This window comes from Taudactylus pleione, unplaced genomic scaffold, assembly GCF_031769625.1.
Source record: "Taudactylus pleione unplaced genomic scaffold, aTauple2 ptg000017l, whole genome shotgun sequence".
Lineage (NCBI taxonomy): Eukaryota > Metazoa > Chordata > Amphibia > Anura > Myobatrachidae > Taudactylus > Taudactylus pleione.
In genome coordinates, this window is record NW_028284419.1 from 5,982,251 (window position 1) to 6,006,814 (window position 24,564).

Here is a 24,564-nt window from a genome sequence, read left to right on the forward strand (position 1 = left end):
GGGGGGGGGTTGAGGTACTCTGTCCTGGTGTGCACATCTGGGGGGGGAGGGGGGTTGAGGTACCCTGTCCTGGTGTGCATGTGTCTGGGGGGGTTGAGGTACCCTGTCCTGGTGTGCATGTGTCTGGGGGGGTTGAGGTACCCTGTCCTGGTGTGCACATCTGGGAGGGTTTAGGTTCCCTGTCCTGGTGTGCACGTCTGGGGGGGCGAGGTTGAGGTACCCTGTCCTGGTGTGCACATCTGGAGGGGGGGTTGAGGTACCCTGTCTTGGTGCGCACATCTGGAGGGGGGGGGGGTTGAGGTACCCTGTCCTGGTGTGCATGTGTCTGGGGGGTTTGAGGTACCCTGTCCTGGTATGCACGCCCTGGGGGAATGGGCGGGGGGAGTTGAGGTACCCTGTCCTGGTGTGCATGCCTGGGGGGGGGGGTTTAGGTACCCTGTCCTGGTGTGCACGTCTGGAGGGGGGTTTGAGGTACCCTGTCCTGGTGTGCACGTCGGGGTGCGGGGGGGGGGTTGAGGTACCCTGTCCTGGTGTGCACGTCTGTAGGGGGGGGGTTTGAGGTACCCTGTCCTGGTGTGCGCATCTGGAGGGGGGGGGTTGAGGTACCCTGTCCTGGTGTGCACGTCTGGGGGGGTTGAGGTACCCTGTCCTGTTGTGCACGTCTGGGGGGGTTGGGGTACCCTGTCCTGGTGTGCACGTAAGGGGGGTTTATGTTGCCTGTCCCGGCGACATCTGTGCACGTCTGGGAGGGCGGTTGATGTTGCATGTCTCGGTGTGCACGTCTGGGAGGAGGGTTGAGGTAGCCTGTCCGGGTGTGCACGTCTGGGAGGGGGGTTGAGGTAGCCTGTCTGGGTGTGCACGTCTGGGAGGGGGGTTGAGGTAGCCTGTCCGGGTGTGCACGTCTGGGAGGGGGGTTGAGGTAGCCTGTCCGGGTGTGCACGTCTGGGAGGGGGGTTGAGGTAGCCTGTCCGGGTGTGCACGTCTGGGAGGGAGGTTGAGGTAGCCTGTCCCGGTGTGCACGTCTGGGAGGGAGGTTGAGGTAGCCTGTCCCGGTGTGCACGTCTGGGAGGGAGGTTGAGGTAGCCTGTCCCGGTGTGCCGTCTGGGAGGGAGGTTGAGGTAGCCTGTCCCGGTGTGCTCGTCTGGGAGGGGGGTTGAGGTAACCTGTCCCGGTGTGCACGTCTGGGAGGGGGGTTGAGGTAACCTGTCCTGGTGTGCACGTTTCGGGGCGAGAGTTAAGCTGGTTACACATGTGGATCGGAACAATATATTTTATACATTGTATAGTGTGAATGCCCAATCTGTTGTTCCTGACTGTCCTTCATCACATCGTCCCATCTGTTGTTCTGCATATCAGATGGGACTATGCATTGAATGACAAGGAGCTGTTACGTGAATAATGTGACGTCACATTGCTCCTTCGTACACCAGATCGTGCGGTGTATACGGCGAGAGGAACCCCTGTCCTGGTGTGCGTGTATGGTGGCGAGAGGAACCCCTGTCCTGGTGTGCGTGTCTGGGGGAGAGAGAGACCCCCGTCCTAAGGTGCATACACACTAGACGATATGCTCCCTGAGCGATATCGTCTAGTGTGTCCCCGGCAGGCTGTGCTCAATGTCGTTCATGACATTGAGCACAGCCGCTGAACGATATCATTAGCGATATCGTTCAGCGCCGGGCTCTCTCACCCATTCCCTGACATGCAGCAACCTGACGAGGTCGTCAGGTTGGCCTGCATGTCAGCCCGATGAACGAGGATGACGAACGACCCGCGGGAACGCGCGTCGTCGTCATCGTTCATCTTTTTTGTGTTAAAAATGGACGATAAAGTGGACGACTGAACGATAACGATATCGTTATCGTTCAGTCGTCCACTTTAATCGCCCAGTGTGTACGCACCACTAGTGTGCGTGTCTGTGGCAAGAGGTACCCCTCTCCAGTGTGTTCTAAAGCAGAATGCTGGGTGCTCTATTATTATCATAATACTTGACTTGTAAGGCTGGACCATGGGAAAAACAGGACAAACAAAACAGAGATGTACATAGAAGACAGGAGATTTATCAAATCCTGGAGAGAGATAAAGTGGAGAAGTTGTTCATAGCAACCAATTAGCTTCTGTCATTTTTCTAGCACCGCCTGTAAAATGATAGTTGATTGGATGGCATAGTCATCCTCTCCACTTTATCTCTATCCAAGATTTAATAAATGTCCCCCAATATATTATTAAGTAATTTCTAGTACGTATACATATTATTACGTATACATATGCTGCCGCTCTTTATAGAAATGTATTGGCCATTCATAACAGTTCCTGCCACAGTGGTGTTTACAATTTATGGGCTTGATTCAGAGTTGTACACAGGAAGGCGGCTGTGCCATCCTGTACAACTAATATGCTAATGACGCAGGAAGCGTCTGAGGGAAAAAGATGCCCCCTTACAAGTTTGAGTGCTGTGTCCTTAGAGGCAGCCTCAGATAAACTGCAAGACCATTGGCCATCTGAGTGACCCTGAGGTTATTCAGATTGGCTCTCGCAGCTCCGTAGACAAGGCCATAAAGTCAGGCCTTGGCCTCGACCCCGCCCCCAAGGCTGAGCCATTTAACCTACCAGTATATTTTTGGATTATGGGAGAATGTACAAACTCCACACATTTACTCCTGAGAGTGCGAGGAGAAATCCATCTAAAGTGCCGGACGCGAGGCTGTTTGCTGGCTTAGCGTGGTGCGGATAGCCTCGCAGGTGGCACTTTAGTCGGAAAATGCCGGTTCTCGTATCTAAAGACCCTGGTTAAGGCACGAGAACCGGCATTCTCCGACTTAAGTGATTTTGGTCAGACTAAACTGTACGGTGAATTGAATGGCTCCAGGTCCATCTTCCCGGCGCTATTCACCTCGCTTCGAACTGAATCTCCCTCATATATAAATGTTTAGAAAAAATTACCAACCGGCAAACTATTGAAATATTGATTATCGGAACATCGCAACATTTTCCCAGAAGCTGCTCCTCTTTGCAAAGATTGCGACCACACCAAGCAAGTGGTTAAACACGATAAGCATTAGGTAGCATAACAATATATTCTGTTGTCTCTAGATTAAATATGCTCAAAACTGGGGATTAAAATTGTGACTTGTTGAGAACCAAAATATTACCTTTTAGTCCATGGTTTTCATGGATTTAAGGGAAAACTTATTCCACTTACAGTCAGGGATTCTTTAGTGTTAGTAAAATGACAAAACCGTTATAGTATCATGTCCATTCTCTTCAGTAGCACCGTGCCAGCCAATGGACTACCTTTCAGAAGGCCTCATTTATCAACGGAGTTTATCATTCACAACGAATGATAAAACTTGTTGCCTATGATAATGGAGCTCCAGCCAATCAGCTCCCAACTGTTATCGGTTTGAAAAATGACAGTAGGGAGCTGATTGGCTGGAACACTATTTATCATACGCAACAAGTTTAACACTCGTTGTGAATGATAAAACTCGTTGATAATTGAGGCCCACAGTTACATTACTGCATGTACAGAGACTATTGTATTGATGGTGTTACCTGGCTGCCTGACATGAGCACACAATGCCACTGAAATCAATATAGAATGCTGAGTTTATCCATCTCAGTCTCTACTTTCACTATGAATTCCTTATAGTATAATATTCAAAGTTCTTCAGTGCTTCAAATCTCTGCATATTATACTTCATTTAAAAATCCTCCTCCACCACCCAATATCATGTCTGCTCAGCAATAACCCCTGTTTATTCTCATACTGCCTCACACAGCTGTTTTATCATATGCAGCACCTGGCTCACATAATTCTCTTCCTCATTCCACCAGTCACTCATCTAGTGTCTGCTCCTTCTCACGCTCGGTGATCACCTGTGTTACCCAAATGCTCCTCTATTGAGCAACTTCTTCATTATACGTGCCACATTAATTATGTTCATATATACGTTTACTTACATACTCATACTTTATTGTCCTGTGCACGGGGGGCAATTATTATCGGCCACGTTTAAGGTTTTTTTGACAGGCAGTCAAACAGGTAGAACAGACTGTGACAGGGATTCTTGTTCCCTAAAGTGATAGCAGCTTATGTGATCTGAAAGGAGTTCGAACATGATATAAAAGAAGTTTCTGACTCTCTGGACCCACCAGAATTCAGAGAACCCATGCGTGGCCTGCATGAGTCGACCCTACCACAGTAAAGCTGGCCACACATCTAAAGATTATCTGTCCAAATAGTTGATTGGTTGGAATGAAAATCTGGTAATGTATGGGAGTAAATGATGATCAGCAATTTTCTCCTAACTGCCAGAAAACAGATGAAAATGGTTGTTAGACAAGTTTTGTTAAATGTTTGATCTAAACAATTTGTTGAAACAACAGTTTTTGTCCATTTTCCGGCGTTTGGGAGCAAATTGCAGATTGTCATTTGTTTTATACCATACCAGATTTTCATTCCAACCAATCAACTAGTTGGCTGGTTGGACAGATAATATTTAGATGTGTGGCCAGCTTTAGTCCTGCTCACAGTCTACTAGCGGTACAAAATTGTAAAGCAAAATAGCTTTAAAAATGGAAGGACAGGAAGCCGCTAACATCTTTAGTACCCATCGTACATCAGGAAGGGGTTGTTTATGTTGTAATGTATCACTCTGGAAATGATTTTGGCTTGTAATATTGAATGTCTGGTACCAAGAGAGAAAAAACGATACCTACCACTGCATTACTTATTCAGATCATTATATTGGTCTTCACACCTCTTCTTTTCCAACTAGGGTCCCCTCCCTGGAAAGTACAGAGCACTTGGGCATAGGGCTGTCAATGATGGAAATAAGGTATCAGAAAATTATGTTGGCAATAGGGTTGTACATGGCGTGCAGAGATGTATATATTACAGTGCTTTATGTAGTAGGTAGGTATATGTTACAGTAGACACATTGCATTGGAGTGTACATATGACTAAATGATGTCCATTGGACTGTGAAGAACATGATGTCATGGATGGGGGCTTATTCACTTAAGTGCGAGAATAGCAAAAATGCTTTGCCCGCAGGTGCAGAATTTTTGCTATTCATTTAGGTGCGGGTTTTCTCGCAGCCCCAGAACACAGAAACTTTTTCTAAAATCTATATTTTTATTAAAAATGGTTGTGAATTGTTCTTGGACCTCGGCGGCACCCCCCCTTCCCCCCCGGGAAGCCCCCAAGTGCTGCAGACAGGGAGAACAGATGCCCGGCATCTATTCTCCGGCGGTGACCGGGTTACCGCACATTTCTCCACCCGCGGGACACTGCAACACGCAGGTGAAGATGGCACTTGCAGGCTGTGAGGGCAGGGCGCTTTTTGCCCTCCTTCTGAAGGGCAGGGTGCATTTTGCCCTCCAAAAGGAGGGCAGGGCGCCGCGCCCCGCTAAAACAGCCTAGCGGGAACGCTACCTTCCGAAGAGGTGTCTTCTTCCTCCAGTGCCAGGATCTGGTCTTCTGCAGTGTGAGTGTGTGTAGCGCTCTTGGTAGGCTGTTTTAGCAGGGTGCCGCGCCCTGCCAGATTTCAAAAGGGCAGAATGTGCCCTGCCCCTTTTGGTGGCGCCCCACTAAAACAGCCTGCAGGTTGCCGTTCCCACCCGCAGGCAACAGTGTCCCGCGGCTGCGGAAAACTGCAGTGTAGCTAGTGTTCACTCTAGCTCCGGCGCGAGGCAGGGCGCCGGAACAAGAGAGGGCACGTCCGTGCGGCGCACGCGCGACCGAGAAGGGGGCGTGGTCATCAAAAAGGGGGCGTGTCTATAAGACGCATACCCTTTTCGTCACTCTTGGGGGCTTGCCCGGCACTTACGGACACGCCGGGCAGCCCCCAAGTCCTGCAGACATGGAGAATAGATGCCGGGCGCATGCGCTCGGCGTTTATTCTCCGGCGGTGACCGGGTCACCGCACATTTCTTCACCCGCGGGATGCTGCGACCCGCGGATGAAGACAGTTCCCGCAGGCTGTTAGGGCTGGGCGCTTTTTGCCCTCCTTCTGGAGGGCAGGGTGCTTTTTGCCTTCCAGAAAGAGGGCAGGGCGCCGCGCCGCGCCCCGCTAAAACAGCCTAGCGGGAACGCTATGTAGCGATCGCCACTGGTGAATAGATGCCGGGTGCATGCGCCCGGCATCTGTTCACAGAGAAGGGAGAGCTTGGGGGCAGCCCGGCATATCCGTAAGTGCCGAGCACGCCCCCAAAAGTGATGAAAATGGGACGCGTCTTAAAGAAATGCCCCCTTTTATTTTGGCCACTACACCTTTTCGGGTCTTTTCTCTGGGTTCTAGAGTGAACACTGTCTGTGAGAGTCTGTGTGACACCCCCCATGTGTGTGAGCCCCTCCTGAGGCAGCAGCAGGGAGAAGTACATTTCCCAGCAGCCCCCTTGCCTCCCAGCACAGATCACTCTGTGATGGGTCTGCATAGTCACTGCAGTGGCTGGTTTGCGCATGTGCACTGTGATGCATTCGCAGAACGCAGCAATCGTCCGGTTGCGTGCATAATCACAGTTGCAATCCTTGATGAATCAGGCGCTCTGTCATCAAGGTACTCTTAACAGTCCAGGGTTTAAGGATATCCAAGCTTGTGAATAAAACTGATTGAGGGGCTAATTAATAGTCTGTGCTTAAGCTTGAATATCCTTAAAAATTGTACTGGGAACCACTGGCTTAAAGAAAAGAATAGGCATGTAAGGTGGGATGCGGGGATTCCGGTATGCAAAATGCAGACGCCGGAGTCCCGACACTTGTCAGAATACCAGTGCTGGCATCCCGACCACCGGAATTTCTAAAGTAAGTAGGTGCAGTTAAGGGGAGGGTTAGGGTTAGGCACTAGGGGGGAGGGTTATGTTTAGGGTGTGAGGAGGGGAAGCTTAGGTTTAGGCATTAGGGGAGGAGGTTAGGTTCAGGCACCAGGTAGGGAGAGGGGTATTCTAACCCTGTTGGTCGGTATCATAACCCTGTCGGGATGCCGGCTTTGGGATTTTGTCCGCTGGCATCCCGTACCCAACCCATTTAAGGCAAAATCCTCAATCTACTTATAAGTCATTCATTTGATATGTCATAATGAGTTGAGTGCTGCAAATTCATGTTTTCTTTATAGCTGAGCTACAACTTTTTTTCATGTGGCCATCTAGTTGGACAATAGTTGGAGTGAGCCTTACCAAAGTCTAAAACAGCGCACACACTTGGCAATATTAATGAGCATTTGAACGATTATGACATCGTAATCATTCCATCGCTCATTAATCGTGCACTTTGTCGGAAATGACCAGCGATGCGCGCTCCCGCTAGTCGTTTCCGACATCTATCATCCCCTGAACATGCAGGTCAGTCTGCCGATAACAACAGATTGGCCATGTTCAGGGATGAGGGAGGGAGCGTACACTGAACGACATATAGTTCAGTGTAGGCACTACAGGGGATCAGGAACGACTGTACAATTATGATGTCGTAATCGTACAGTGTTTCCTAATAGTCAAGTGTGTACACTGTTTATGACTTTTGCTGGGTGTGCATGTGGTTGACACAGCGGCCATCCCGCCAGCCGATTTGGTAAGTTATACACACTTAATAATCTGCCCCTTGATATGCCTGGCTAGATATCACAACTGGACGGGAATTTCAATATTCACGCCCCCTGTAGTAGTGATTTCAGTGTCAGCGCTTCCTGCGGTAAGTATACGTGTGGTCTGTGGGTCGCACATACACAAAGACAGATGTACAGATTGTGCCGCAGGGCCATCCTGATATGTCTATGAACGATGTCGTTCATAGACATATCATCTGTGCTCACCCGCCGATGCACTTAGCCGTCAGCTGTATAAACGACATATCGCATAGTGTGTACCCAGCTTTAGGTGTTTGCAGACTTTATGCAACATGCCCTATAATCAAGGAACTTGTGGTATGCTTTGTTCCACAAAATGCATTAGCCTAATCCAGAGGTTCCCAAATTCGGTCCTCAAGGCTCCCCAACAGTTCATGTTTTAGAGATATCCATGCTTGACCGCAGGTGAGTTAATTAGTACCTCAGTCAATTTGATTTAACCACCTGTGCTTAACCATAGATATCTCTAAAACCTGAACTGTTGAGGTGCCTTGAAGACCGCATTTGGGAACCTCTGGCCTAATTTATTAGGATATTAGGGCCTAATTCAGCAAGGATCGCTGATGTGATTGCGGCTGCGAAAGTATGCTAATATGTGCAGTCGCAAAGCACTCGCATAGACAACATGCAGACGCTCACTTCCCCGTTCGCACATCTGTAATACCTTGCAATCCAGCCAAAACATCAGTAACATCGCAGCCACTCGCACATTTACAGCAGGTCAGAGCTCACTTATAAATTGCTAACTTTCCTGTATGCAGTGAGCACTCAAGCTGCGTATGCCATCGCAGTGGATAATTTATACACGCCCCTGTAACGGCGTTCAAACGTACTGACACGCCTGTTTCTCCGATCATACCCCCCAAACGCCCACTTCCTGTCAGTCATTCTGCGATTGATCTGCGTGGCCTCCATGATCGCAGTGTGTTAACAGTGAGGCACTGCGATGCATGCGGAGTACGCAACAATCGGCCATCTGCGTTCGCAATCACATCAGCGATCCTTGCTGAATCAGGCCCTTAGTCCAATTTTTTTCATTATATTTTTTCAAGTTGCCCTTTTAGTCCTTCTTTTTCCTTGTGAATTTTGTTTTCTTTTTAAATAACCATTTTATTTTATTTGGATGATACAAAGTTTATTATTATTGCAGTCTGCAATATAGCTAGATGGTTAATCTAATTATTTGCAATAGTGTTGTAGATTACTGAAAATTTACATATTCCATTTTGTAGCAGGGAGCTGTATTCTCATTATGTTAAGGCCCTCATACATCAGCAATAGTGCAATTTGCAATCGATTGTGTATAAAAATCTTTCCCTTTTTCAATCGATTGCACGATTGCTGCAATCAATTGCTGATGTATGGGGGCCTTTAGCCAAGCTGCTACATGGTGAAAATCATTCAATTTAAATTATTGACATTTGTCCATTTGAGTGCAAATATTCCTTCATGGGTTTTAAATTTACAAATTTCAAATAAGTAAAATGTCAAATATAATTCACTTATTTGGTTTTAATAATTGATTGCTATTTAATTGATTGTTCTAGTAGTTAAGATCATGAGTCATTGGAAGTCTCTCATGTCCTGCCTGACGTATTATATACTGCAGTTTAGCTTGCTGCCGATCTCATTGTTCTTTAACCTAAAGGCCCCCATACATTAGCAATTGATTGCAGCAATCGTGCAATTTGCAATCGATTGTGTATAAAAATCTCTCCCTTTTTCAAACGATTGTGGCATCTCTGCAATCGATTGAAAAAGGGAAAGATTTTTATACACAATCGATTGCAAATTGCACGATTGCTGCAATCAATTGCTAATGTATGGGGGCCTTTACTTGCACATGGTGCTTTACATGTGTGCTGTTGTCGCACCTAATTATCTTTATTCAGCATACCAGCTAGATAAAGGCTGGGGATCCTTTTCGTGGTATTGTATTAGCCTGAAATGGCAATGAATGTCTTAATCATGACACGCTGTCAGACCTTGGACCCAGTAAAGCTGCAGTACATGCCCAAACTCACACCTTTCTTATACTCCACAGAAGGAGAAATAAAATAGAATATACATATATATATATATATGTGTGTGTGTGTATACTGTATGTATGAAAATCTATGTGTGTGTGTGTGTATATATATAATTAGTGTATGTAATGTGTCGGTAGACTTTAATGTACTAATACCATTTCAATAAAGCAAGCCATCTTTTATTTATATTTTATTTATTTTTCATTCTAAACCTCCTAGTCCATTGTTTACAGTGATGTCGGGACAACGTCACTGGGGCGAGTCACCATGGTAACCGATCACACTGACGGACTTAATGCCGCAGCGTTGATCGGGCTTCCCCACGAAGACTGTTCCTGGTTAGAGATCTCCCCCTTTTCAAGTCTCTTCATTGCTGCGATCTCAATTTTTTGCATTAATGCCTAACATCGTTTCCTTAACCCATCCCCTTCCCATATACATAATTGAACACTCATCTATTTTTGGGTTTTTATTGCAAGTAGTTTGTACTTTAATTGAAGAGGTATTCCAGTTACGTTCTGAAACTGATTTAGTTAAAATTCTAACATCTTTTATTCATGTCTATCATCATTAAACATGCCCTTAGCTCCCTACTTAAGGGCCAGGTTGTTCATTTCTAAGTTACCAGAAGCAGACATAGGATCTGAGAAATGCGTTGCTAAGTATTCAACACTTGAATTCTCCACTCATTCATTTCTTAATATTTAAGATTTTTTTTTTCTTTTATTTTTGTGTTTCTATTTCTTGTTTTTGTATTTTTATTTTTTTTTATAAAATTTTTTATATTTTGACTATAATTTTTTTTATAAAAAAACAGATTTTAATATATGTATCATGTGGTGTTGTGCAATTAAGAACACATTTCATTGACCTTTTTTTTTATACAAATTGAGACATAAAATAACTGTTTTATACAAGTCCTTATCCATAATTGTTTTTGGGCTGGGTAAAAAAAACCAACACTACACACCGACGGACATCGGGATGATAAAATGAATGTCCAAGACGTATAACATCCCTTACTCAAGGTGAGTACACTGTATATTGTGCAACATCTTGGATTGGGTAAATTGACCTGTACTATGGAGGCTTGTCATATTTATTTCTCCATCACATGACGTGTGGGAGGAACTGACTACCTCACTTTAAAGACCAGCGTTGTATTTAGCAACCACCGCAGGGCCACAGTGAAATTTGAATCCAATGTCTTTAACTCACTTCTGAAGGGTGAGTGTACATCGATCTCTCAAGAATAAGATTTTTTCCGGTATTACACTATATATTGTTTCTTTTACATGTTTTTTAAAAAAATATCAAAAAGATATAGACCTTCATTAGACCAAGGAAGCGCCAGAACCACCTCACAACACAAGCAATCTTTTTGAGGGGCCCTTTTGAAAGCTTCTGCTGTTCCTGGCTGCATTCTGCATTGAGAGTCTAATATCAGATCTCACAAGGAACATAGGAGCTTATTCAGACCCGCTCGCTAAGATGCAAACACTCTCTGCTGCCGGTGGTATGCATTGTGCGCATGATCACAGTGCGCATGCCTTAGCGAAAGTTCACAATGCGTTCGCTTGCTGTGCATAGACAGCCCAGCAAAATAAGTGACAGGGGAAGCCGTTTGTAGGTGGTAACGGGCTGGCCATTAAAAATGGGGGAGTGGAGGTGCAAACGCAGGCGTGCCTGAGCATCTCAACGGCGTTTTAGAGGTGTGCATAATTAAAAGCCGGATCATAGTACACATCACCTGGCTTGTTTTACACTGAAGCGCTTCCGGCAGGGTATGGTCAAGTGCTGCGATTGCATCAGATGTTACCTGATGTACTGATGGTTGCATACACTTCCTGGAAATGACATGCATACGTGGGCGTCTTAAGACAGGCCGGTAGGTGTCTGCATACACTATGTGATCACTCTCTAAGAAATACTGGGCGTGCTAATGCATTGCTGTGCGATTGCACTGCCTACGCAATTTGCATACACATCATGCGAGCGATCACATCTAGTGAGCGGCTCTGAATCAGCTCCATAGTGCCAGCCACTCACACTTGCATCATAAACATCTTTTATTCATGGCAGACTGCTGCTCTGTGGATTACCATTATGATGGCATACATTTCTGTGGAAAAGAAAAAACAATGGTAGCGCTCAACAGTAAAGTAAATTTTTTTTTTTTTTTTAGCTTGCACCAAGTGTAAAAACAAAAGTTGTTATGTTTCAAGCCACGTACCAAAAATAAAATGTTATGCTTTATCAGAGTTTACATTTAGGATACTTAGGCCAGTATTCAATTTGGGAGCGAAAAGTCCGTGCTGGACTTTTCGCTCCACATTGGAGCTTTTCCTGGGATAAAGTATCGGGCGCGTGCCCGCTTTATCCCCGTTTTCAATTTAAAATCAACGAAAATGGGACCTGGCGAATTGGTATCTATGAAAAAAACTGGAATTTTCGGGGAATAATTGTAGGACCCCCCCTAAAGCTGTCCAGACATGGGGGATCACTATGGGCACCCCTGTTTTTGCCAGCAAAAGAAAGTCGGATTTTCAAATAGCCGCAGCAGGTGTTTTTTCCCGACATTGAAGAAGCAATGCAGAAGAGCACTTAGGTTATTTTTTTTGTTTTTTTTAGGTGGTCCCATCAAATTTGGGGTACATGAAAATGGGTACTAGCATATTTTTAAGTCCCTCAAGTCATTTTTTAAAAATTCAGCAAAAATGCACCTGCCGCTAATAGCCTATTCTAGAAAACACCCCACCAAATACTTGCAGAATAGCCCTGAACCTATTTCCCTATTTTTAAACACTGTTTTCCCTTTTTTTTTTTTTCCACCCCAAATTTTTAATTTATTTTTTTGGGCTGTACCTATTTTTTTTTTTTTTAACTTTTTTTACCACGTTTTATTTTTAGATGTCATTCCCAGGGGTGCAGGCTATTTTTTTTTTTTTTTTTTAAGCCTGCACCTCTAAACCCCAATTCTGCACTTTTTTTCGCCATGTAAAACATGGTGAAAAGTTATTCCCGTTTTTTTTCAAAGACTTTACGAACCTGCGAAAAGTCTTTCAAATTGAATACGGGGATAATTGAAACATGCGCAAATTACGTATTATCCGACTTTTCACAGCCTAATTGAATATGGACCTTGGTATTTACCTGGTTTGGTCAGTGAGGAGTCTTCAAACACTTCCTAAGTTTTTTTTTTTTTTTGGCTCCAAATGATATATATTGCATAGCATAATACTATATAAAATGTTTCCCCCCCCCCTGTGCTGTGCTCTCCCTGTCGTCCTGACGGATCTCAGATACTTGCATTTTATTCACCTACGGGACACTGTGGCCTGCGGGTGGAGACGGCACAGGGCAGGCTGCTTCAGCGGGGCATCGCTAAAAGGACAGGGCGCATTTTGCCCCTTTAAAATCAGGCAGTGCGCGGCGTCCTGCTAAAACAGCCAAGCTTTTATTCTAGGAAAAGAAGAGGACAGACGATCAACTGGTTCTGCTTATTGCATTTTTACTACTGATCTGCTGTTATACCTTGTCATAGATGTGGCACTGCATGTTTAGCATTCACTGTTCTCTCCAGTAGTAATTACAGCCTGATTGGTTCCTGAAGTGACGAGCAGGGTTTTAGGGGATAAAATAAGTTTAATATAACTGAAGGTTGTTGGTTTTTGGTGGTCAGATCCTGTAAAATGCCAGCAATACACCAGGATAGCATTTCTGTTGAGCTTTGTTCTCCTCATTGGGTGTTTAACCTGGGCAAAATAAAACTGTCTTGCTTGTAAGAAAGATCCTGCTTTGGCTAGTGTTGGCTGTATTCTCTGTTTAGTATGCAGTAAGTCCGGAGGCTGTGTTATTTTTTATTAGTTTGTTGGTGGCTGGGATCGTGTCTTATTCTCATCTTATAGTGGCAGCAGGAGACTTTGTTTTAAATCCTTCATGGTCTGGTTCCTAAGTGAATGATGGATTTGTTCATCTGAATAAAATATCTTTAGAACAATTATAAAGCTTGTGATCAAGGTGGGGTTTTAGTGTTCCCACACTCTCTCCTGTAACCTTGATTTGTTTGATCACTCTTTAACTGCCCTTCAGGCCTTTTTATACCATCATCTCAAAGTAAATCCATGGGGGGAATCCACTTGTTTTTGCACGCCCGATCGCGCCTTTTCTCCTATCTAAACTGACGGGGAGATATTCAATTGTTTTTTGTTTTTTTTCCACGCATGTATCGCCCATATAGACCAAGTTTAGCCGCATAAAGCAGTTTGGGTGCCCAAAACCAGGACTTTTCGACGACTTCTGCAAACAGAAATCATACTATCACGCCTGTTGGCAGGAACAATGGAATAGCTGCCGTCTGACACGCAATACTGCTGCCGGTGGTGAAGACAATTGAATCCCCCCTCATTTGTCCTAATGGAGACATATGTATAGTTAACTGTCATTTCTGAACTGCCCTGACTGACAAGGGTATATTGTATGGCACATCTCCCCGTGCATTTTTCTTCCCAGAAAATGTTGCCAGCAGGATGGCATTAAGAAGTAGCCATCTCTGATTTTGTAGTCATACCACTGGAGCAGTATAGTTCCGGGGGGAGGGGAGACGACTTGTAAATAAAAGCTGGGTAGAGGGCCCGTGAAATTGACGTTGGGGAGAACATTGCTGAGAATACTTTAGTCTCTAGTACAATCATATGGCAACACATCGCAAGGCCCTACAGGGGCTATGGGCCTGTTTCAGAGTTGTACGCTATTCACATTGCTGCTGCATCTTTTGAAGCAGCAGCTATGCAAAAAAATGTAATGCTGCAGGAGCCATCTGAAGGCAAAAGACTCCCACTGCTGGCCATGCAGATCCACACTTCGTCTGAAGATGCAGCATCGGATCACCATTGGTAAGCCATTGGCCCTTTGAGCATCGGAACAACAAGGAGAAAAAGTACTCTCCAGTTCAGGTGCACTCTAACTATGGGTATTTACAGTGTATATACAAGGCGCTAAAAGAGTCACTCTGGATGTGTCTCACCAATCACATAAAAGAACCGTAATTTATAATAAATCCGTTTAACATTCAAAAATAGATAATATCACACTTAATAATTGCTGCCGTATACCAGAGTAATCTCCCTGGGAGAAAAAAAACCAAAAACAAGAATATAAGTAAATATATAAACACTACGGCGCAAGTGTGAATTATGTATATATTAAAATATCAGATAATTAAATTGTGCATATATACAAATGCAATTGCATAAAAACAGAGTCGTGTGGAAATATTCAGAAGTTACACATTTATTTGGAACATTAAGTCTAGAACAATAGCTAAAATAATCTGAAATATATATACACAAATGGGTATCAATGTATATATGTAAACATATAGAGTGTGGTGTAAAATCTTATTCTGAGGTATATCTCCCACATTAATACTCATAATGCTGAAGATAATAGGGTCCCATGTATAATTACCGATGCCGCTCTCAAGTGCAAACACTGCAAGTAGTGTCCCAAGAGTATGTAATGTCCTGCAATACGTGCAGACCTTTTGGATAGTTCTCCTGTAACACAAGGGTTCCGGATGGCACAATGTTGCTCTCCAGTGCAGACAGTGTGGATAGTGTCCAAGGTGGGTTAGGAATATCCTGCAGCCCGTGCAGTCCCTTTTATCTTGGTCTCCAATATCCTACACAGGAAGGGAGGTGTCCAAATGGCACTGTCCGTGACCTGTATTGTTCTGTACCTCGTGGATGCAGATGGCATAAACTTCTTTAATCCGGTACCGATATGGATGTTCAGCAAAAAGACATTCAGTATATCCAATGTATAATGTGGGGAAACCTCTGCTCTCAGGCTGACGCGTTTCTCTGTACCTGACAGCTTTATCAAAGGCAATTATACATGGGACCCTATTATCTTCAGCATTATGAGCACTCTAACTATGGGCCTGATTCAACATGGATCGCAATTGCAGCAGCGTATGCAGCGCAGTGTGTGTGCGTGAGTTAGCATTGCAATCAAGCAGAAAAAAAGCCATCACAGAGTGAGTGACAGGCTGTGAGCGTTAGGGGGTGGTGACGGGGAGTGGTCGGAGAAACGCAGGCGTGTCTGTCTTTTTGAACGCCGTTGCATGGATATGCATAAATTAGCCACCGAGACGGCATAAGCAGCTTGAGTACTCACTGCGTGCAACAAGACTTGCAGTTCCTGCGTCAGGTCAGAACTGCTGTAAAGGTGCGTGATGGGCTGATGTTACTCTATGTTCTCGATGTATACGCAGGACTGCAAGGTATTACGGATGTGAGATAGCGGTAGTGCGCGTCTCTATGCTGACTGTGCGACCGCTCTGCGATTTTTTAATTTGCGTCTTTTCTCAGCAGACCATGCAATTACGGAGCTGCGATCGCAATAGCGATCTATGCTGAATCAGGCCCGATGTCCAAGTATGAGTTAAAACTTAACTTTTGTTAATGAAATCTAAGAGTGTCTGCATCTGGACTAAACACATATGTATATCACAAACACTAGTATCAAAATATAAATTCCTTTATAGGCCCGTATTCAATTTAAGGCGAAAAGTCCAGACTTTTCGCCTGCTAGACTCTTTGCCTTTTTTCCAGGTGGAAAAGTATCGCGCGCGTGCCTACTATTCCCCGTATTCAATTCCAAAGTAGGCGAAATCGGGAACATGCGAAACTTTGATCGGCGAATAAATACGGGAATTTTCGGGAAATAATTGTAGGACCCCCCCCCCTAAAGATGTCCAGACCTGGGGAATCATTATGGGTACCCCCGTTTTTGCCTGCCAAAGGCTGTTTTTTAAATAGCCGCGCCAGGTGGTTTTTTTACGAGACATTGAAGAAGTGATGCAGAAAAGCACTTAGTTTTTTTTTCGTTTTTAAAAGTGGTTCCATCAAATTTGGGCTACATGAAAATGGTTACTAGCATATTTTTTAGTCCCTAAAGTAATTTTTTTAAAATTCTGCAAAAAAAACACCTGCCGCTAATAGCCTATTCTAGAAAACACCTGCCACATACTTGCGGAATACCCCTGAACTAATTTGGCTATTTTTAGACACTGTTCCCCTAATTTTTTTTTTTCTTTTCACCCCAAAATTTAAATTCATTTTTTTAGGGTGTCCCGATTTTTTTTTTTTTTTTTACATTTCGTTTTAAGGGGTCATTCCGAAGGGTGCAGGCTAATTTTTTAAAGCCTGCACCCCTAAACCCCAATTCTGCACTGCACTCTACGGTAAAAAATGGGAATTTTTGGGAAATGTGCCTGGGACCCCCCTAAAGATGTCCAGACATGGGGGATCACTATGGGTGCCCCCATTTTTGCCTGCTGATGGAAATCGGGGTTTGTAATAGCCGCGGCAGGTGCATATTTGCGGCTATGAAGAAGGGGTGAAAAATAGCACTTCGTTTTTATTTTTGGTTAAAATGAAAATGGGGGTAAGCATATAAAGTTAAAGTTATTAAAAATTCTGCAAAAATGCACCTGCCGCTAGTACCTGCAATGAAGAAAACACCTGCCGCATGCTTCTGAACCCCTCTGGAATCTATTAGTGTACTTTAGGATGTCTTCCCACTTTTTTTTTTTTTTTTCTATTTTTACCCCAAAAAATAAAAAACTTTTTAGGGGTGTCCCAATTTTTTTTTTTTTTTTTAACACAATGTTTTTTGGGGTCATTTCCAAGGGTGCGGGCTATTTTTTTTTTTATAGCCTGAACCCCTTAACCCCAATTCTGCACTTTTTTTCGCCAGCTAAAGGCTGGTGAAAACTTATCCCCGTTTTTGAAAAAAAACTTTTCGAACCGGCGAAAAGTCTTTTAAATTGAATACGGGGATAATTGAAACATGCGAAAATGACATCATCTGTGATAATTTATCACCGATTTCGACTTTTCGCAGCCTAATTGAATACCCCCCATAGTGTTCACTCTAGGTCCGGCACCAGACCTAGAGAAAGGGCACATCTGTGTGTGCGCGCCCGAAAAGGGCAGTGTCTTTAAGACTAAGCTATGCCCCTTTTCGTCACTCTTGGGGGCATAGCTGGCACTTATGGACATGCCAGGCTGCCCCCAAGAACTACTATCAGTGTGAATGGATGCCGGGCGCGCGGTGGGTGACCGCTACACTGCCGTTTTCCCCACATGTAGGACACTGCAACCCGCGGGTGGGAACTGCACTTGCAGGTTGTTACAACGGGGCGCCGCGCCGGAGGGCAGGGTGCTTTTTGCCCTTTAGAAATGGGGCAGGGCCCGGCGCCCTGCTTAAACAGCCTAGCAAGAATGCTTACTTAGCTAGTGATTCCAGAACAGAAAGTTCCCTAGATCAGGATAACTCAAAACGTAACTTTAAACATAGATTTAAATGCTCCCAAATAATCAGACATTTATTATGTCTTCTTATAATACAATGTCCTTAGAATAAAAGGGCAGACAGGGCTATTTTTCTTGGAAAATTGGTTCAGGTGGATGTGGTGGCGGGGGGGGGGGGCGGGGAGAGTCTGTTTATGGTATGTGCCGCCAAGCATTGCTGTGATGTCTGGCTCCACACATACTGGGCAGTTACGGGGGCGCTGACAAGTTTTTCCTCACAATATTATGGATTGCGAGGGGAAACTTGTACTGATAGTGGGCGCAATGGGGAGTTTAATTGTTTTGTGGCATTCAAGCGTAATGGGCACCCATCGGAGCAGTTCAATTGTCCCCCCCCCCCCCCCTTCCATAGGGCACAAGTGCCGCTTGTGTGCGCCCAGAAGGCCTTCAATTAGCAGCGCAAAGTGGCTAAACCTATCTAAAGTACTGCTTTGGGCACCAAAACTCCTGACTTATCGCACTTTTCTGCTCGCCACCTGAGGCGGCAAGCAGAAATGTGCGCTCCCACAGCTATTTGTGCCCGAATAAAGCAACAATTGAATTGCTCCGTCTGGCACCCAAAAGAAATAGCTGTGGGCGCAAACTATTGAATCGCCCACAGTGTGCCATTCAGGATGGTAACTTGCGTTGATGTTTTTAGATTGACTTCTCATAGTTAGAAGTGGACCCATAGGCAATCAAAATTGATCATTCAATGAAGCTGCTGACTTTCTTAGACTCCAATAACTGTTTCCTGTATAAATCAACGGAGACCCACATTTTGGACCTGGTGTTGAGTTGAAACTATGGGCAATGCAGAGTCTTATGCATTTCAAGCACATCTCCTTGTGTGACTGAAGAGACGTACCGGGATGTTCTCATGTAGGCAAAGTTCACAGAGTGCGTGCCAATCTAGATTTGGACATTAGCGTGAGTTCACCTGTGTCTAGATGTATTGTGCAAATGCAGTCTTATTGGAATGACTGGTAGCAAACCAATAGTACGTGTAGGGGCAGCCGGACTGCAAGAGTATGCATACGGGCGAAGATGCACCTTTCCATGCACGTAGTTCGGGAGCGTGTATGCCGATTTGTGTTCTCTCATCATAGCCTTTGTCTCTGAAATTGTATCAACCAGGGTAGGACCTTTATTACCATGCAATGCACAGAACTGTTCACTTGTATGACCTTGTATTATTTATTTTATGGGTAGTGTCCTTGTACTACTGCTGTTATTTAGTAGAACTGACTAATGCAGCATTATCCAGAGCAGTATTGTGCCCCTATTGGGATTATTGGCTACTGATATTTCTTGTATTTCTGCTCTATGAGCCAAGTTAACTGTAAACACATCACTAGTTTTGCGAACAATAGGAAAGTCAGTGTGTGTCCATATCATTAGAGAAACAGACGTTTGCTTGTTAATACTGTATAGTGTCCCACTCTCATATTAAGAGTAAAATAAAGTCTGCCTTTGTCTTGCAGTATATTGGGAGCTTGGATGTTCCACGTCCTAACAGCAGAGTGGAGATTGTGGCAGCCATGAGAAGAATACGGGTATGTTTAATGTTTTTGCAGTCTACCTCGTGTATCGCTATTCATAGTGGAGGGGGGAGGGCACCTCTTACTACAGGTTGAGTCTCCCATATCCAAAATGCTTGGGACCAGGGGTATTTTGGATAACGGAATATTCCGTATTTTGGAATAATTGCATATCATATTGAAATATCTTGGGAATGGGACCCCAATATACACACAGAATGCATATATGTGCTATATGCACCTTATACACATAGCCTGCAGCTCATTTTATACAATATTTTCAATAATTTTGTGGCTCAAGCAAAGTTTGTGTACATACATGAAATAAATTTGTTTCATTTACACCCTATACACACAGCCTGAAGGTAATTTTATACCATATTTTTAACAATTTGTGCCTTAGACAAAGTTTGTGTACATTGAGCCATCAAAAATCAAAGGTTTTATTATCTCAGTCATGCCAAAATTATTCCGTAATTCGGAATATTCCGTATTTCGGAATATTTGGATATGGGAGACTCAACCTGTACCTCACTGCTATGCAATATAAAATCATTAGGCTTGTGAAATGTGTCTATGCCTATGAAGGATTAATTACACAGTCTACATGGCAGCCTTTTAAATGATGGTAACATGATGAATTAAAAATATTCATGGAGATCTATTTAGTCTGTATTCTAGTCGGTATTCTTTTAAAAACTTCCCAGGAACAAAAGCTGTGATCTGATATATGCTCTACAAACCATGCCATGTTCATTGGCAAGAGAAAATGTTTGTTTTGCAAGGTTGGTAAACAAGTGATGAAACCAAAAGCAAAGTGGTATGAAATCAGAACCTTTTTTTTTTCTTTCTTTGTTGGTTTGATCCTTCAACCCTTATTTTATAATATACTCCAATTATACCCTTGGCTCTTCTCCTTTTTTTGGGGGGCGCATTGTACTTGGAATTTGTCCTGTCTTGGCTAATAATTATGTATATTCACATTAAGTGAGGTTTATGGTATATTGGGACTAAAAGAGTGGTAGGCATTTGCAAACTTTTTGAAATGATAGGTAATATTAATGGAAGAGAACCAAACCTCTATCATTTTAGACATTTATAAGTCCTGATGTGTAGAGAAAATTGCTGAATCTGCTGAAATAAATGACAAAAGAAAAAAGAGTTTTCATATCTTTATTAAGATGGAAAAGCTCCCCCACTTAGCTGAACTCGCAGCCTAATCCCACCCCGAGCTTACTTTTTTTGGTACGCGGTCCTAAGGGGCTGCTAAGAAAAAGCCACAAGTTTGGAACTACCGCAAGTGGCAGTACATATAGTCGCACTTACATGCGGAGCAAACCACCTCTCGGCTAATTGAATTACCCCCATGTGGTTACCTGAAGCTTATTTTTGCTACTATTTGAACGTTCAGTCTGATTTTGTTTTTTTCCGCTGAACCCCAGGTGAGTGAGCCTCCGCATAATCTGTGCTGCGACATTAGATAAGGGCTTGGTCACACAGGGAGGAGGATTTGGTACAAACTGAATTCTCTCGTTTTACTGAATAATACATTGTACACTGACCATTTTGTTTTAAAATCAAATTCCAAATTAGGTTTTAATGTGCTATTGTTTTATGTTAGAAAAACAAACAAACCATAATATGCTGTATACAGGTTGAGTCTCCCATATCCAAATATTCCAAAATACGGAATAATTTTGGCATGACTGAGATAATTAAACCTTTGATTTTTGATGGTTCAATATACACAAACTTTGTTTAAGGCAGAAATTATTAAAAATATTGTATAAAATTACCTTCAGGCTGTGTGTATAAGGTGTATATGAAACATAAATGAATTTCATTTCTGTACACAAACTTTGATTCAGCCACAAAATTATTGAAAATATTGTATAAAATTACCTGCAGGCTGTGTGTATAAGGTGTATATAACACATATATGCATTGTGTGTGTATATTGGAGTCCCATTCCCAAGATATCTCTATATGGTATGCAATTATTCCAAAATACGGAATATTCTGTTATCCAAAATACCAATGGTCCCAAGCATTTTGGATATGGGAGACTCAACCTGTACATACAAATTTAATCCCTACCCTAAAATATATTGTAGAGCCACCTAATGCAGCAGTAACAGCTGTAAAATGTTTGGGGTAAGCAGCAGTACAATGATCCCCAGCAGAAAGCCAAACTAATGCTGACATGGCCCCAAGGTAAAGAAGGTGACATTTCTACAGTGTTCTAGTAATGCCCTGATCACATTAAGAATAAGTGACAGTATTTAAAAATTGGGATCCTGTAGTGACCTCTACATTAAACACATTAGAAGTAATTTCCAGACCAATAATGCTTCTTTAAATATGCAAGTGCACCTACTTACCTACCCTGCACATTGCAAGGGGTATGCTAACTGTACAGTCATTACTGTCCAGCCCCAAGAGAATCAATGTAATCCTGGCCAACGGATTCAACTTTGTAAACTGATTGTGTGCTCACATTACATCCACCATATGACCCAATAATGCAATGCATACACATAACTACGACCAGCACAAATATTGGGGGTGCTTGAGCACCCACAGAACTGGCTCCAATGATTCTGGGTCTGCCGATGCATCCGGAAAAAGCACATGATGCAACAGTATAAAGTCCAGTCTACTCATACTTTAAGACCAGTCTCTTCCGTATTTTCTTTTAAATACAGCTCAGTTTAGCCTCCCAAAATCAGAATCCCCCAACACCAAGGGGTCAATTCAGTGAGGCAGGTAGATCTGGGCTGACTGATTTTTGTTTGCAGCCCCACAGAGATGCCTACTAAAATCTGGGAGTCCGGGGAGAGACTGAGCAGTGAGTGGGCAGGGCAAGGTGAGGTGTCATTGTCGACGTTTCCGCGAGAGATCGGGCTGTGAGACGAGGTACCATTGGAATGGCGAATTGCTCCTTTTACAGGTAGCAATTACAGGAACCTAATGCAGAGGTTCCTAAACGCGGCCCTCAAGGCAACAGTTCAGAGGCCCTCAAGGCAACAGTTCAGAATTTAGAGATATCAATGGTTGAGCACAGGTGGTTAAATCAAATGACTGAGGTACTAATTAGTCACCTATGGTCAAGCATGGATATCCTTAAAACCTGGACTGTTATGGTGCCTTGAGGTCAGAGTTTGGGAACATTTGCCCTAATGTGTTCTTACCACCTCTTATTTAGATTGGTTGTAAAGCATGGGGAAATCATACATGTGTCAGTAACAAGACTAAAGAGTATCCTCCTTTATTGGTCTTCTGCAAGAGAAATGTTTTAGTGTAGTGTTTGATAATGTTTCTTAGTATTTCAAAGTACAGATAATTATAGCAAAAGTGAGTTAGAACTGTTTTTGCCAACTCAACTGAAACTTGTATTTATTTAAGGTTTGCTTTTTAATGTTCAAGTCCTCCTGGGGATACAAGTACAGTAGTAAGAGATACTGTGCTCTCGGCTGTCTGCAACCAACATCGCAAGTTGCTGACACTGTCTCTGGGGGCTGTATTTGCTACTAATCTCGCTTGCTGAGTCCATTACCCGGCAGCTTCAAATAGTCTCATGTATGTTTTACATTATATGTCAGACGCAGATATAGGAGGATGAAATAGGGATAAATGTGCTTGTAGCACAAAGATTACAGCACAGACTGTGGATACTAATCCTCCATCATTCTGTAATCGAGCTTCACCAGTGCTGGAAGAGACTGTGAATGTACCCTTACCACTGCATGCTGTATAAAAGGAAAATATGTATAAAGAGGAAATTTAAGCCTTGTAATCCTCTTAATTAAGAGTGAATTTCTGCTTGTACTTCATCTGTGTCACATCTGGTCACTGTTTCCTTTGTTGTTAAAAAAAAAAAAAAAAAACTAATGTGAGAATTTTTCCAGGGATGTGGAATAAATGAATAATGCTAGAGCTGAATTTCAACTTTACTGAGCTTTTGGGGGGTATGTACGTATGTTGGAGTCATGGCTTAGCTGCTTCCAGGGTGCCATTTTGTTTGTATGTACTATAATATATTTGCTACCTTTGGACAAAATTGAACTTGGGCATGATTCAGCGCTGAACACAAGTCTGATTTGCAGACGGCTTTTGCGAGTTTTCGCATTGCGCATAGTCTGTAGCCAAGCCTATACAACTTTAAGCAATAATAGGTGATTCATAGTTGCATCTCCCCTTGTCGCTGAGTGGATGTAATGGGTCGTCAACTGGTCGATGGCATGTAAGAGGAATCTCGTAGGCCAAATTGTGGACTATTCATATGGGAGTGCACTTGAAGAGCGGTCTGATTTCAGACTCTGTCAAAAGGGCAGGGCGCAGTCTGGTCTTTTGAAATCGGGCAGGACACGGCGCTCCGCTAAGACAATTTGGTGGGAACGCTAACGTAGGTGCAGCTAATACAGGCAAAGATCTGCATTTATTTTTGAGCACACAGTTGGGCAGATTTTCATGCAACTTTGAATACGGTCCAGTGTGTGTTAGTGTTATAGAGAAACTCCAGTGAGGCAGCAACAGAGTAAACATTTTCTATGTAACTTAACCTAATAGTCACTATATACATAGAATATAGGTTCCCAAGCTTTCTTGAATCGTGGGGCCCTAGAGTGTCAGTATTTTTCTCGGCACCCCAAGGACAAACGTTTTATATTGAGAAATTCAGCAAAAATTATTAAATTAAGTAAATTGTGCTTAACTGTCATCCATAGGTTCAGCTATGTGCTGGTGAACAGGGTTGTGCCTGTTTCTCCACGTATTTTATGATTGGCAGCCACCTGGTTTTACCCATCACATTGGCCATATCCCGTGGAACTCTTGCCAGTGCCTTGCAGTACCCAGTTTGGGAACCACTGACATAGAGGTTAATAATATGATGCTGTGAGAGGTTTTATGTTTTTTTTGGGGGGGATATATTCATACTGCGGTGTCATCGCACTTTATAATCTATTCCGGTAGAAAATCTGTGCTAATTTTCCTGTGCACCTCTTTGGGG

At 43.6% G+C, this 24,564-nt stretch overlaps 1 protein-coding gene across 1 annotated transcript in view; it reads left to right on the forward strand.

Moving 5' to 3' along the window:
* LOC148540769 (carboxyl-terminal PDZ ligand of neuronal nitric oxide synthase protein-like) overlaps positions 1 to 24,564 on the forward strand; it is a 131,476-nt gene that overhangs the window by 910 nt on the left and 106,002 nt on the right. The window contains exon 2 of the mRNA XM_088482009.1: positions 19,497 to 19,568. Coding sequence (XP_088338135.1) covers positions 19,497 to 19,568 — 72 coding nt within the window. The remainder of the gene's footprint in view (positions 1 to 19,496; positions 19,569 to 24,564) is intronic.